Source organism: Mus caroli, chromosome 7 (assembly GCF_900094665.2).
Source record: "Mus caroli chromosome 7, CAROLI_EIJ_v1.1, whole genome shotgun sequence".
NCBI classification, from domain to species: Eukaryota; Metazoa; Chordata; class Mammalia; order Rodentia; family Muridae; genus Mus; species Mus caroli.
In genome coordinates this window covers 93,943,061-93,958,506 of record NC_034576.1, presented here as the reverse complement: position 1 = coordinate 93,958,506, position 15,446 = coordinate 93,943,061, and the positions used below count along the sequence as shown (strand labels likewise).

General features: G+C 35.1%; 1 protein-coding gene across 1 annotated transcript in view; it reads right to left on the bottom strand.

The window, feature by feature from the left end:
- Positions 1-15,446, bottom strand: part of Dlg2 (discs large MAGUK scaffold protein 2) — a 1,891,758-nt gene that overhangs the window by 1,475,525 nt on the left and 400,787 nt on the right. The window contains exon 5 of the mRNA XM_029479404.1: positions 13,587-13,661. Within this exon, the coding sequence (XP_029335264.1) occupies positions 13,587-13,661 (75 nt within the window). The remainder of the gene's footprint in view (positions 1-13,586; positions 13,662-15,446) is intronic.

The window sequence follows — 15,446 nt, the reverse complement described above, 5'->3', positions numbered from 1 at the left end:
TATATATATATATATATATATATTGTAGCACAGATGGGAAATAAAAATGGAGATCAGTTAATTTTACACCAATTCCATTACATGGAAATAATGAATTTTGCGAGAAAGCTGTAGGACAGGGAGACATTCAGAGAAATACTCAGCTTCAGTTCACTTGGTCAGCAGTGAGACCAAGAGCTGAGAATGGACGGACACGCCTCACAGAGAAGACTCAGAAGATCCCATTGACTTTGACTGTCTTCTGAACTTCACAGTTTTCACTTTTAAGAATGTCTCTCAAGCACCATGCACAAGTGATGGCCTATGCTGACCTTTCAGAAAAGAAAGTTAAGAAGGTTCGGCCACTTCTCACAAGAAATCAGGGTACAAAGAAAGTGCATAACAGAATATTCTGCTATATGATTCATCCTGTAAGGCTCAAAGGAGGGTCTGGAAAAAAAACAATCCCAAGAAGTAGCACATAGCAATTCTAAAAGAACAAAGGTGGTCACTGTTTAATCAGAAAAAGAAATGTTTGCCATACCTATATTTCATTGTATAAACCCAAATTGTAAAAGGGTGAATGCCTTTGTCCTGCCTTCCCCAAAAGAAATTTTGTCCCATATTTGACATATCTCTAATAAGATACTTTAATTTTGTTCATTAACCACAGTTGAAAGGTAATTTGATCAAAAACTAAACATAAGTTTATATTAGTCTCTGCATGCTTCAGTAAAATCAGACCAACAAGCAATAGACAAATATAGGAAGTTTTTGTTTTAAAAGGAATGATCAAGAATACTCACCCATCATGAAAATGATGAGAGTCCTTCATCTTTTTGTTGTTTTTTTATATGTTTGTTTGTTTTTATGAATTATGCCCCAACTGTTATGAGCAGAGCTTCAGGCCATCCATAGCTCTGAGTCTCATGGAGTGAACTGTTATTGTTGTTTTGTTCATTTCTATGCACAATGAATTATATAATTGTCTGACCTGATTTTATTTTTAGCAGTTCAGTAATTCTTGGTAACCTTTATTACAAATGTGACACTACATTAGATGTTAAAAATATTCTCTGTCCTTGAGGTTCACTTTGTGCTTACAAGAAACTAGACAAGCACATTTAACAGCTAGAGCACCCTGCCAAATGAGGAAAGCCTGTGGTGTGGTGAGATGGTACATGAGAGCTGTACAACAGCCAACTCAAAGCAGAGATGCAACACCTTGCAGTGATTTGTTCTGACAGCACTATCCACAGGTAGGAGAAGAAACCCTTTCTTTCACTGTAAGCTCATCCTAGGAAGCTGCATTTATCTCCTCTAGACATTTAATACTGCTATTCGTCATACTAATACTTCTACCATCTGGTCCCTTCCTCTCCCCACTTCTCGCTCTCAGCAGTCAGGCCCACTCACTGCAATTTCACATAGTAAATAGAAGACATCCCACTCAACGTTTCCCACTGGCACATTCGAACTTACTTCTATATTCAAGTACCTCTCCGTACCCATCTGCACTTACATCTCAGACACCAGCCAGGACACAGTCCTTAGCTCTCATCTATTCCATCTTCTAAGGAGACTTTTGTTATTAATAAACGCATCTATTATATATGTAACCTCTTGTTTTCCATACTGCACATCAATAGTTTCCCACAGAGAGTAAACTTTTATTAGTGCAAAATACATATAATGGTCATGTTTACTTACTCTTCAGCATTACCACCTTATTGAAACCGCTGTCCCGTGACCCCTTTGCTAAATCATCTACTGTGAATTTGTGCTTTACTTACTAGCTTTCTTGTCTTCTTCAACTTTTAAATATTCTTGGCTTATACTAAAAAAAAAAAATTCTTCTTGATATCTGTGCTGCTGTCTAGAGACGTTTCAATAGATTCCATACTCCTCCCTCTACTATTTTTAAAAAGGAACCTGCACCAAAGCGCAGAATTCATTTGACAGCACACTGCCTCCTTTTACTTACTTGTGCAATCATTCCGTGTTTTGGAAAATCTGTCCACAAACACCACACATTTGTTCATCTCTCTCATTTTTCCACCACCAAGATAATTCACACCACAGCTATTTTTGTCCAGATTTCTGCAAAAATCTTTGCAAAAATATTCTTTTATTTTTTTAATGAGACCGTGTACCACCTATGTTTTTATTTCCCACCTGTTCTTTATATAGCTGTCAGAACAATAACTTCAGAACTCCAACATATACTCACACACTCCTCCCTACTCAATTTACAAACTGTAACACTTCAGTGAAGTTCTGAACATGCTTTGGCTTGTGTCTTCTACCACTGCCTATCTCCCCTCTCCCCATTAATCTTATTTTTTACTCCCATGGTGGTCTTCTGGTTTTTCAGAAATGCAACCTTCTGTAACAGGTCTAAGTATATACTATTCATTCTGCCAAAATAGCTCTCTCCATTTTCTGCCCCCACCTCACCTCTCACCTCTCTCCCTCCCTCCTCTCTAGTTGATTTACTTTTTAAATATATGTTTAATTAGCATTTTGTTTAGATGTCTTTCTATACATAATTTTCTTTTCAAATATATTTGAATTGAATAGCAATTACCCTGGTTACTGATTTATCTGTACATGTACACTTACTTGTTTTACTTCTTCTTCCCCCATGAAGAAAGGAACAATGCCTGTTTTCTTATACCACTTGAATTTACAGTATCTGGGCATAGTAAGCATATTGCAGAATACACCAAATTAATTAAGGATAAAAGGAGAAGAGATTGTTTTATGAATGAAATGAGATATCCAGAAATTATAAGCTAGGTTTGTACAAACTAAGTAGTGTATGTTATTATGATGAACTAGCTCTAGGATACAGCAATTCTGAAAACAAGAAACGGCTAACTCCCAGTCCTTCCGATGGTTCTTCTTTAGCTAGGTAGCTGTAAAGAGAATGCTTTGCTGTATCCTACAAAATGCCATATATCTTTATAAGGGGCTCATCTTATCCATGTGACTACCAAATATCTATTCAAGTCAACTATGGCAATTTCGGCTCATTTTGTCAACACAGAGTAAGGTAATAAATGTCCCTAGTCTGGAAACTGCAGGAACAAAATTGATGACTTTTAGACAACTCTAAAATCATGTGAGCTGTTCATATATTATCTACCATACTTTGCCTTCTTTAAAGGTGGAATGGAATTAACTGTATCATTTCTCTGACAACTTCATTTTGGCAAAATACATTTAGAAAAACCATTCATTTAAAATAAATTTTCAGAATAAGGATTCCCACTAACAGAGGAAAACAGAATATGCAGTTTCAAACAACCATGAATAGCATTTAAAAACAAAATAATCACAGTCCAATGACATCCAACTTGTCAGTGAGTCTATCCTGCTCACCCGACAGGCTTAAGAAATTCCCCAAACTGTGTAAGCAGTAGAGATGGAATCGTAGCCTCATTCTAAGTGACCACAAAATCCATGCTGCTTCTGATATATATCAAATAGACCAACCAGAAGTGAAATCCAAGAATCCTGACTTTCTGGCTTCGTGACAGAGAACTATATTCTCTTCATAGCCCAGCTCTCATCCCAGATGCTGTGTGCTATCCTGATACATAGGAGGCAGGAATAAATGACATTCTCTGTCAGCTTCTCACGGGTTTCCTTCTAAAACTTGAGATTTCAGACAGTCATAAAACTTCCATCTATGTGTACCTTACAAGACTGCTTTTGGAAAAACATTTTGTACATGAAGTTTTAGCCCAGAATGCATTTTTCCTTCCAGGCTATAAATAGAGTACAGCTTTTAATGAAAATGCTGACACTACCTAAAGAACAATGGTGTGTGACCAAATTCATTGCAGAGGCAAACTGCTTCTCTGAACATCTTTAAGAATGTGTTTTTATAGTATATATTTAATTAAGGCATGGATATTAGATTATGCAAAATATTTGCTTCACCAAAATGCAATTTAAAATAACCATCAAAATAAATTAGCACATTTACTTCCCATACGTTGAGAGGTTCATCCAATCCAGATACAAATAGCAGTAACTTCTTACTTAGGTGTTTGTTCAGAGGTGTTTGAATATACATGGATCAGCAAGTCAAGGTTTTCAAATATTTATATATAGTTTTCTTTATGGATATAGTGGAGTAGTAACCGTTTTGAGACATGAATATTTCCATATAATTTGAATTTTTGATTAAATGAATGTGTTGTACTTAGCCTGGGGTGGGGGCTTTTATTGCACAGCAAGCATGGGATGAATCACATTACATGCTGCCAGTTAGGACCTCCTGGAAGAACTGCAGCAATTAAAGTTCCATTGTAATGTCAAACATCATTACAAGTTTACTGTGGGCCAGATTTTGTCCAAATATTTAGTACAATTCCACTGAGGCTAAAGGTAGTTGGAGACAGCTTCAAGAAATTTGGCATTAACTCCCACTCTGTACTGGGAGTAGGAAGCTGCCTGTTGCTAGACCTCATTTCCTGGGATAGTTTCACTTGTCAGGAGTAACTGAGGTTAAATCTAATGAGTCAAGTTGGTGCACAATTCAAAGGACATCACAGAGAGAAGAGAAAGAAGGCCCAAGGAAGTCATATAAGAAGCTTCCATGTTAGTTTTGTCCAGTTGAGTTGTTTAACATTACCTAGCTTTAACCCTTTTTAAATTTATAAGTTAGGTGCAACAATATCACAAAGGTATATTCTTTATAAAAGTATGTGATCAGTATGTACCCTTTCCTATGCCCTATGCTTTTACAATTTCAGCTTTGAGTGGACTTACTCTTTGGAAGATTTGTCATTCATGTCTCTAGCTGGTCTGTGAATAGTCATCAATATGCAAATTGAAAGCTCTCCATGTGTCTGTGGATTTGCCCTGGAGATCTAACAGCAGCAAACAAGAAAGCAGATAACAGTTAGAAAGTGATACATGGAGTGTTCTTAAGAGAGATGAGCTTTACATTCAGGATAGTGAATCTGCATCATCTTATATGTATGCTGTGTGCTCCAAATCCAAATCAAACATGGGTCGGGAGGCTCTTTCAACAAGGGAGAGTGGAATTATTTCTTCCAAGAGAGTTCTCTGGAACTTAAGTTGACAACACAAATATAACACTAGTTCTTAATTCAGAAAAGGCTTTCAGTATTATAGAAGTTATAAAATATGACTATCAGGAAAAAAAAAAAAACCTTTATCCTGTTTGTAGGTTAACCCTTTTACATTTCCAAACTTTGTATTCTCAGTTGTACCCTAGAGGCTTTGGGATGAATTGAAAGTAGACCAATTCACCATATTCCATTACTCAGGTCTCTTTGAGAACCAGTAGAACTTAAACTATAGCCACATTGAGCTATCTTCATTGCTGGTAATAATAACCCAATTTAAAAAATTAACCTGTAGCGTGTATTTACCAAAAACTAAGATTCATTCATATGTTATCTCCAATTTTGAAATAAAATTCTGAAATTGAAGTATGTGTTAATTGCTATGCTAACTTGATAAAGAGTCATAAAGCTAGTAAAAGATGTCAACAATCTTGTTTGAGTCTATATCTCATTCCTTTATATCAACCCATTCTCCTTTAGTAGTGGGTAAAGGTTTCAGTTGAGTAATTATTAAGCTCCATTTCAAATCCTCTGTAATGCCAACACATAATAGAATAACAGATAACAGAATGTTGCATGCTGCTGATAGTAAGTGATGGTATCAACCAAAGCTAACATTGCATGCACCATCAAGGTCCCTGTTCTAATACCATCTGTCTGTCCTCCAAGACCACTGATGGCTAAAAGCATAAATTCAATTGAGCACTGCAGAATGGACTGAGAACCTCCCTTGGAGTTTATCTATATTTGAACCATACTTCCAGTTTGTCATAATTAACTGAAGAGTTTATAAGCTTTCTGCTTTCTGCAAATGGAATGAACAGTTAGATAGCAGTTTTTCTTAAACCTGAATAATGGGACCACTGACTGCACTTAGAAAACACAACAGTAATTCTGATATCTACTTGGAGAGTTTTATGTATAATTTTAGCTTTGCCTGTGTTGACTTGTGATCAATATTTGTGATATTAGGTATAAGGAAGTAACATACTAATCCATACTACTGAAGAGTTGAAGAGCTTGGACTTGATTTTAGTATCTTATTCCTTTCTCACTTCTAGCTTTCATTTTTATACCTGCTAATGCAACAAGTTTTATTGATGGCCTCCTATGAATTTTTGTGCATTTTCTTTATTAATCTGTATCACACAATTAGCTAGGTAAATAATGGCTATGACTATTAAAGATGTGCATAAATATGGTTGGAAATAAGGTATTAATGAATCATAATGATCCAATACATGTGCCTAAAAAACTAAGCAGAAAACGCAGTAAACACACCCATCACTAAAACCTGAGTGTTGTAGTAAAGATAAGAGTTTTTGAGTTAAATAGATTATTTTGAAATCACCTTTCTCTCATTATACTTTCATGACTTGGAGCAAACAAATAACTTGTGAGCATTAAAATTTTTATGATGTTGACATCAACACTACATTGGTTACTTCTAAATGATTGTTAGCTTATACCAAATAGAAGGATAGATATCAACTCAGTAGGAAAGAATGAAGTCCACAAAGATATTTATACCTAACATTTTTTTCAAAAAAAGAGTCCCCAAGTTAATCCAGTGAGGAATGAATAGATTTTTTTCCAACAATAAAAACTATGAACTTAGATATCTGCACATACCACATGCAAAAATGAGCTCCAAATTGATTGGAGAGAACAATGTAAGAGCTAAAACTGTAAAATTCTGAGAAGAAAATATCAGAGAAAGTCTCTGTGACCTTGAATTACACGTAGGTTCATTAAAGTGGTGTATTCAGAAGGTTATATTAGGATTTGTTAAAGTTTTTAAAAGTCATAGTACAGATAACAGTGCCAATACATGGTTATAGAATGAAGATACTTGAACAGAAAATATTACAATTATAAACCTGTTAGATGTTGGGCAGGACATAGGAGGAGTTTCATATTTCAATAATTTAAAATAATTAGATATGGAGAAAGGATTTTGTATAGATGTTTTTACAACTAGAATAAAAAATGGTTTTTAAGTATATTAAAAGGTATTCAACATTCTTTATTTTAGATAAATTCAAACCAACTCTAAAGCAAAAATCTTTTTTTTATTTTTTTATTTTTTGAGACAGGGTTTCTCTGTGTAGCCTTGGCTGTCCTGGAATTCACTCTGTAGAACAAGCTGGCCTCAAACTCAGAAATTCACCTGCCTCTGCCTCCCAAGTGCTGGGATTAAAGGCGTGTGCCACCATGCCTGGCATGCAAAAATCTTTTCAGACTATTATGTCTTCAATAAAATGGTAAGAAATAACAAGAATTGATAAGAATGTATAGAAAATCACATATTGTTCCTGAGAATATAAAATTATATAACTGCTTTTAAAAACAGCTTGAACATTCTTTATAATACTATACATAAAGTCACCATATGACCAAAAAAATAATTTTGCAAATACCCAATAAAACAGAAAGCACATAACCACATAAAAACTCACATAAGAATATTCATGTCATTACTTATGATGTTCAAAGATGCAAGCATTTCTTATGTCTGTTGACTATAAATGGATTAAAAGAAGTATTATAACCGAATAGTTACACAGCAGATAACAGACAGCTATCCATCAAACAAGTAATAAAAGATAGATACTTGTAATGATATAAGGACCTTGAGAATATACCAAAGTTAAAGCAAGCAATTGCTAAAGACTACATATTACACAAGTCTATCTTTAGGAATGACCTTGAATACACAATTCTGGGAGGGGGAAAATAGATCCTTACTTCTGGGAGAAGAGAGACATTGGCCACAGAGTACCTACTAAGCGGGGTACAGTTTCTCTGAGGGTCATGAACATATTCTAAAATTCATTGAGGTGAAACTTGTACAATTCTATGAATGAACGAAAGAATATCACTTAATTTTGCTTTTTACATGGATAAACTATATGCTCTACAGTAATATGAAGAAAGTAAAGAATATGAATAAATTATAAGAACATAAAATGTCCTAAACACTGTAACAGCTATACTGTAGGCTCAGATAAACTCAGAAGTTACTCATGAAAACACACAGAAAAAATATTTTTAACAGTCACATTCTTTTGAATTTCATCAAGCATATATAGGATGGCAAAAGGAAACATTTTGAAAAGACAGGTGATTGTGAGGTCCAAATATAAGTCAAATTGTGTAAAAGATCATTAGAATTAAAATATTTAGTAAGCATACAGAATAAAGAAAGCTCAGAACACTGAGCTTCAACTTTGTTGAGCTTAGTTTTACAGTGAGCCTGCCTTTGATTTCCTCATGATTGGTGACTACCCTACCTCTTAGCTTCAGATCCTGACACCTCTGGATTTGCTTACTTCCCTATAAGCTTTTATGCCTCCTATCCTCCTTGCTAGTTTTTATATGTGTTAGCTGAGAATGTCTTTGTATCATCTACCTGGACCGATGCCCCTCTCCATGAATGCCACTGAGCTGCTTTTCTGGGTATGTTTCAAAGCTCACTGTAACAGACACATTCTATGTGAGTACTTCAGGTCTCAGAAGTCTTTTAAACCCAGAGAGAAAACTAATATAAATCTAAAGTGCAATGGCTGGTAAAGAAAGAAAGTAGACTACCTATCCAGCTATCCTGTCTTCCGCATAGTTTCTTGATGTCCACCCCACAAAATTGACACCAGAGCTATCCACAGAGCTCCCATTTATTAAAGTGTATTGGACTTATTCTTGAGATAATTCTCTTTGAGAGTCTCTTCCAAACCCATGACTACTGCCCATATGGCCAGATACACACAGTGCTCACCAATTTAAGGTCCTCTATACTGCAATTTTCTGTAATTTTCCTAAAACTATGATCATCTGATAATGGCCTAACTTTTCACTCCATAAAGAGACTGTTTATAGTATCAAAACTGTGCCCTAAAAAATAAAAATTGTGCCCAGTTGTTGGAAAGGCAATATTTATCAAAGCCATTATGAGTCTAATTTCCCAGCAGAAGAGTTAGCCAGTGGTTCTGTCCTCATGGGAACTCTGAAAACTCCCAGAGAGCAGACACAATGTGATTTCCTGATGGCTATGTGTTTCTGAGAGCCTCGGGCTGGGAATGTGAGCTTTATGCAAAGTTAAGTGACATCAATTGCACTGGAAATAAAAAGAAAACAGTGGACAAGAAAAATGTATAGCTTTTGTTGTTATACAATGAGGTACCAAACATATGTATTATTGGCATGTATTGTTTTCTGTCATCTACTGAGAAATCCAAGGATCTGTTATACCTCATAACATGTGCTAAATAAGAGAATAACCAAAATTTCATATACTGGGAGCATAATATTCTAATTTTCAAATACTTACATGAATTTTAAAAATTATGTAACAGACTTACTGCAATAAACATGAATAATATATAACAATATATAGACATGGAAGTATCTTTGATAAGCTCCCTAGTAGCAGAGACCTTATTTTCAATCTATCTTTTAAAAATTCTTCCCTTAACATTACTTTTCAAGTTTCCGTAAATGACAGAAATATGTAGATGTAATTTTTGTAGTCAGGCTACTACTGAGTACCTCTTACTCTTAGTTATTCTTGATTACTTACTCTTGGTTAGTCCAATCACATATTACAGCCATGTAATGTCTAAGTAATGTCTAGGTAAAGTCAAATAACCAAAGTTTGACTGAGGGTAGTCCTCAATAAATTGAAGTACATGTACAGGCTATAGCCATAACAAGCAGTCTATAAAAATGCCTTAAAATGCCACCCAACTTCCTTGAAATTGGTTAAGTTCAATGTTCTTGAATGTCACATGCTAAGAGCTAATCTCTAGCCAAGTTCATCTTTTGATGAACTGTTCAACTGTCTTCACCTAGGCCCCAGAATGCATGGACATTTTCTCAACTGCTTAAAAGTAGCAGAGAGTCATAACCACTGGTATCTTACTCATGACCATACAAAGTAACAGGGTATTCCACCAGTTAAACTGTGGGGTAAGAAAGAGTTTAGCTCTAGTGCCCACTGTAACCATATATGTACTCACACATGAGAGATAAATCGCCATGCTCCTCACTAGCAAACATCGTAGTTATTCTAGTAGTGTAAGTGAAACTATTGCAAATACACATATGTAGAGTCACACAATTCCACATAAAGTAAGGGGAAATTAGGAAAGGGGATAACATTTGAAAAGCAAATAAAGAAAATATCTAATAAAAAAATAAAAAATAAATAAAATTCAATTACAATCACTGCAGAATAGAACCCAAAAAATCACTAGGACAATGGATAATGAATGTAGTAGAGAATCAACTGCACCCAAAGAAATGTATAAAGATAATAGAGTCTATTCATTTATTATGTAAGAATGTATTAATTTATTTATAACTTGGTTCAGTCTCAGAGGATTTGAGACAGTTAAGACATCTTCTTAAAAACATGAAGTTATGAATTTCACTTTTTCCTCAGAGATAACAAAATGAAAATTAATGCCAAAACTGTTTTACCTACTTGCAGATTTTTTTATATAACTGTGTGAGCTTATGACACAGTTAGATCCATATTTTTCACTATCATAAAATATATCATTATCAAGTTCATCTTTGGTGATTTTTTTATACATCTAACTTTTGCAAAGAATTAGATCACTGAAATTAATAGACTTATAAAATTTTAAATCTTAGCTTTCTGGAAATGTCTGTCTGAGACTTAAAGCATGAACTTTGGTGAATGGGATTGGAGACTTAATAAGTATTGCTGATGACATTTTTTCTTTTGAAAGTAAATATAAAAACAGTCAAACCCCTAATAAATATATACAGCTAATAATTTGAGGGGAAAGATTTGAACAGAAACTTATGGCTGTCTATTACTCATTAGAACCTTTTCACAGTCAGATTTCTGAAGATGTAAGAACTTAGAATGGCCAGTTCCAAGAGGATCACAAAACACTTCCTGAAGAGTTCATTCATGTGAGTCAATAGCAATACCCTCCTGTCTTTTATATCCTTAAGACAAATAGTAGAGTCTCAGAAGCAAGAATCCATCTATTTCTGGTGGTACTAGCATCTCCGAAGCAAGAATCCATCTATATCTCTTGGTACTAGTATCTCAGAAGCAAGAATCCATCTATCTCCATTGGTATTAGTAACTGCTGGTATTAGTATCCTTAGGATAAATAATAGATTCTCAAAAACAAAAATCCACCTATCTCTGCTGGTTTTAGTATATGCCAGAGAAATGGGTAGAGCAGGCTCAAACACTCCAATAGTGGTCATTGGAAGGCTACCTCTGTGGTTGGGGGAAGTTACCTGCCAAGAAACAAATCATTATGTACTGCATTGGTCTTCCAGTGGTACCTTCCTCACTAGGGAATATGATTACTTGTAAATAATGATGGGGAAAATTTCATCAAGCCAGCATCTCTCAATCCCAAAGCAGAAGCCACATTTAGTTTCTAAGGCTTCTGTGTGGACACAGATAGGAACTAGATTTTAGTGTCAACAAGACTGGCTCATGATCTACAGAAAGCATCTTAAAATGTAGTCATCTACTTATTTCTTAAGTTCCTACAATAGGAAGACCTAATCTGGAATCCTCTGGCTCCTAAGAGCATGAATGAAGAAGAAAAACTATTTTCAGTAGCCCCAAAGACCATATTCTAACAATATGTTGCCAGGGTTCCTTTACTTTAGATTACAGATAAAGAAAAAATCTTATTGGTGTTACACATGGGTGTATCTGATAGAGCAGGGACACTACTATATTAAAGAGTATAAGAAAGTGGACACAACTTAGTTCATGATTATATCATCATAAATTTGCATACTAATTACTAATTTTTTTCTAGTCCAAAGATAAATTTCTCAAAGCACATATTTTGTGTGATGAACTCTGTGAAAGGAAATAGACAAAAAGTCCCATCTTATGTCAAATACTTCTGATTTCAATAACAATCCAAGTGTAAAACACCAGGAGCCCAGAAGAGAAGTCATCTGTAAGTTATTTTGATTCCAGAATGAAAACTCAACCCCAAATGGCCAGATAGCAGGACTATTCCTCTTTGTAAAGAAATATTTGAGTGAAAAAAAAAAAGCTTACAAAAGCCCACATTCAAACATAGCACTTACTAAAGATACCAGCTAACAGCATACTAAAGATTCAGATCAGGGCCCTTCTGTAAAAATGGACTTATTTAGGAATTTGTACATTAGGAGCCTAAAAAGTATGTAGTCTCCTTGAATAAACAGACATATGAATCAGTACCTGTAAGATAATGTCATTGAGGACACAATAAAAGTAGTGACTGATGAAGAACTAAAACTATTAAAACTCATCTTCTCCCTGGCAGCAGCAGAGTCCCTAGGCACACACTCCCCTCTGGCCATCTGCTCGCAAAAATGCGACATTTTTATTTTTTCAGCCTCTGGCAAGTCTAGACTGCTTCTGCACAGCAGGAATCCCTCCAAAATTTAGCTTTATCATCTCCTTGACTAAAGGTGATCCCATCTTTCCTTCTTCCCTGATACTAACAAAGACAAGGAAGGAATAGTCCTTTACGTGATCTCAAGGAAAATTAACATCCCCTAACTGTACTTTCCAATACCACAAAAGGCCCATCATGGCAGCCAAGAGGCCCCTTTGCACAGCTTGTTTTTCAACAATAGATACAAGTATTTAGTTGACTCCATACATCATCACTTCTAGATCTCCTACAGAGAGGGTTAAATGAGAGCAATGCTTCAAAGTGGCTTTCTGATTTCTTGTCCATGTCACACACATTATTTCATGCTCGGCAAAGTGTTAGCTATAGCAAAGATAATTCCCAGAGGTGCCACTGTCATCTCTATCAGGCAATGCATGGGTAAGAGACTATCATACAAATCAGTCTCTTTCTTTCATTTACTTCCCTGCACAATGTAATAGAGTAAGCACAGGAAAAGAGAGTTAGGGTATCTGGCATCTCTTGCCAGCTCTGCGATTGATGTGCTATTCTTACTCCCTGTGTGGTTAAGTCTTCTATCTGCAACCCAAGGATAATAACATAGTACCTGCTTAGTTCACAGGCACTTGAATAATTCTCAGATAGTAGAGTCCACACAAATGCAGAGTCTATTATTACTCCAGGAAGACTTGGAAATTGAGAGTCCATTTACTCATCACGATTAAGCAGTCAACAAAACAATGATAAAATAAAAGCATCTTCTCCAATGCATCTCAAGATCAAATAGTGCTGGATATGCAGCTATTTGGAAAAACACATGTGCAAACATATTCATTTTAATGACCATGCAAACCTAACTCATCAATAACTCATTTAGAGAGGTACTTTGCAAGTTTCCTGACTCAAAATAGATTCCCTAATCGTGGTGACTTTATAATATACTGTTGTCTGAAAAGGCATTTTTTTTTCTTATCAAAATGTTTTCTCTACTCTAAAGTTTTAAGCCATATTCTAGCTCATTCCAGAAGGTTATTCTAGAATAAAACAACATCTCTCTTTTATTGTAATCAGTCTTGAAGTAACTTACAGTACAGTGATGGACAGGCATCCAGGTAGGGGCTTCCACTGAACAGTTCTGGGCTGGGCATTTGCCTTGGTTTTGCTAGAAATAAGTGAAAACTGGATTATTTTGCATATATTACATAAATAGACACATATTAGGTAGCACATTTATAATCATTAAGCTGATTACCATAATTAGAAGTATTGAAGAAACTTCTGAGGCTGATTTTTAGTGCAGTCTTACAGAAAATGACATCTATATTTCAATTCTTATTAAGACATAGGGAAATATCCTGTGTTTTGGTTCATTACTTTGGGAACTAGAAATTTAGCACCATGCTTACTTAGCAGTTGCCCTTCTAGACCCCAGCAGGAACCATAAGAACACTCTGGCACTCCAGATGCAGAACTATTCTGCTCCTTTCAAATCAACATCAACAGGCTCTGTGTCCTCTTTGGAGAGGAGGCAGAGAAAGACTCACCTGTAACCCCTTCCTCAATAGAAGCTAGCAAAGGGATTCTCTCTAGGATGTTTCATAGAACTCAAGAATTTAGGGGTGAATCGTTTATATTATAAATAATATTTATCTATTTTTTATTATTTTTTATTTATATACTATCTTCCTTGCCTCATTAGAGGCAGAACTTCAGCAAAATGAAAGAATTTGCTCAAAGAACCAGCAGTCTGATATTTTAAACCATTTTTAAGACTCTTTTTCCAGTTTAAGTAATTTATCTCTAATTAACATTTTCATACTTTAATCCTGTAAACTGTCGTTCTAATTGCCCTTTTAAGAAGAAATCAAGTGGCCCTTTAAATAGTGACTGTACTATGTCAGTCTGCAATCATGCTTAGTCCCAAGAGGAGTGGGGTTCTAATAGGACATCTTGTATTTCTCTCCTTGTATACTTGATGTGAGGAAATAGACAGTCTGTAATGTTAATAACTATTATAAAACCACAGATATGATTTATTAAGCCATTTAATTTTCATGGATTGGTTTGCATCTATTAGATACTTATTAGTAACCACAACGAATAAAATTTATATCAATAGAAATTATGATGTGATTATACAGGGCAGACATCAGAGTCTGAAATAAGCTAATCAACTTACCAAAGCCTCACCTTGCTAGGAAAGAGGATACTAAGAATCCATGTATGCTCCTTCTTCTACAAGAAGCTGCTTCTGCTGTTCTTATATGCTATCTGTTCCATTAGGCTAACGGAATGTTATCATACAATCTGATTTGATTTTATCAACCACACTGGCGTTTCTGATTTAGCTGAATGAAAAGCTGCATTACTGATTTCTATGCTCTTATAATGCAAATATTTGAGCATGTATGTCTCAGTGAATTTTTAAAATTTTCCAAGCAATCTTTATTGAGGTGATTTACTTTCAAGGCAGCAGTAAGCTCAGAAATTCTGTATGAGTGATTTTGGATAAAGTCACTGTAAAAATGAGTTCATATCATCAATCTCTAAGTTCAATTATGCTCAGTTTTCTTGTTTAAATCAAAACATAATGTGTAGAGCTATCACGGCCCACAAGGCACACTGTTCAATTTTCAGATGACCATAGTTTTATGCTAACGTAGGCCATGTGCTTACTGTCATTAGTTGTTCTTGGTGGTCAAGTGTGTAAAACAAGGTTATTACCATGACTCATTAGCAGGAACATTATCAGTGATGAGGACTAATTCACTTCACATAACTAAAGATAGATACTAAAAAACAAATTCCACTTTTGATTTATGCTAGATAAATAAATAATAAATAAGTGTGGTGTGTGTGTGTGTGTGTGTGTGTGTGTGTGTGTGTGTGTAGGTTTAAGGTTTTGAAATAAGAGTATTACTGTGATGGCTTGTATATGCTTGGCCCA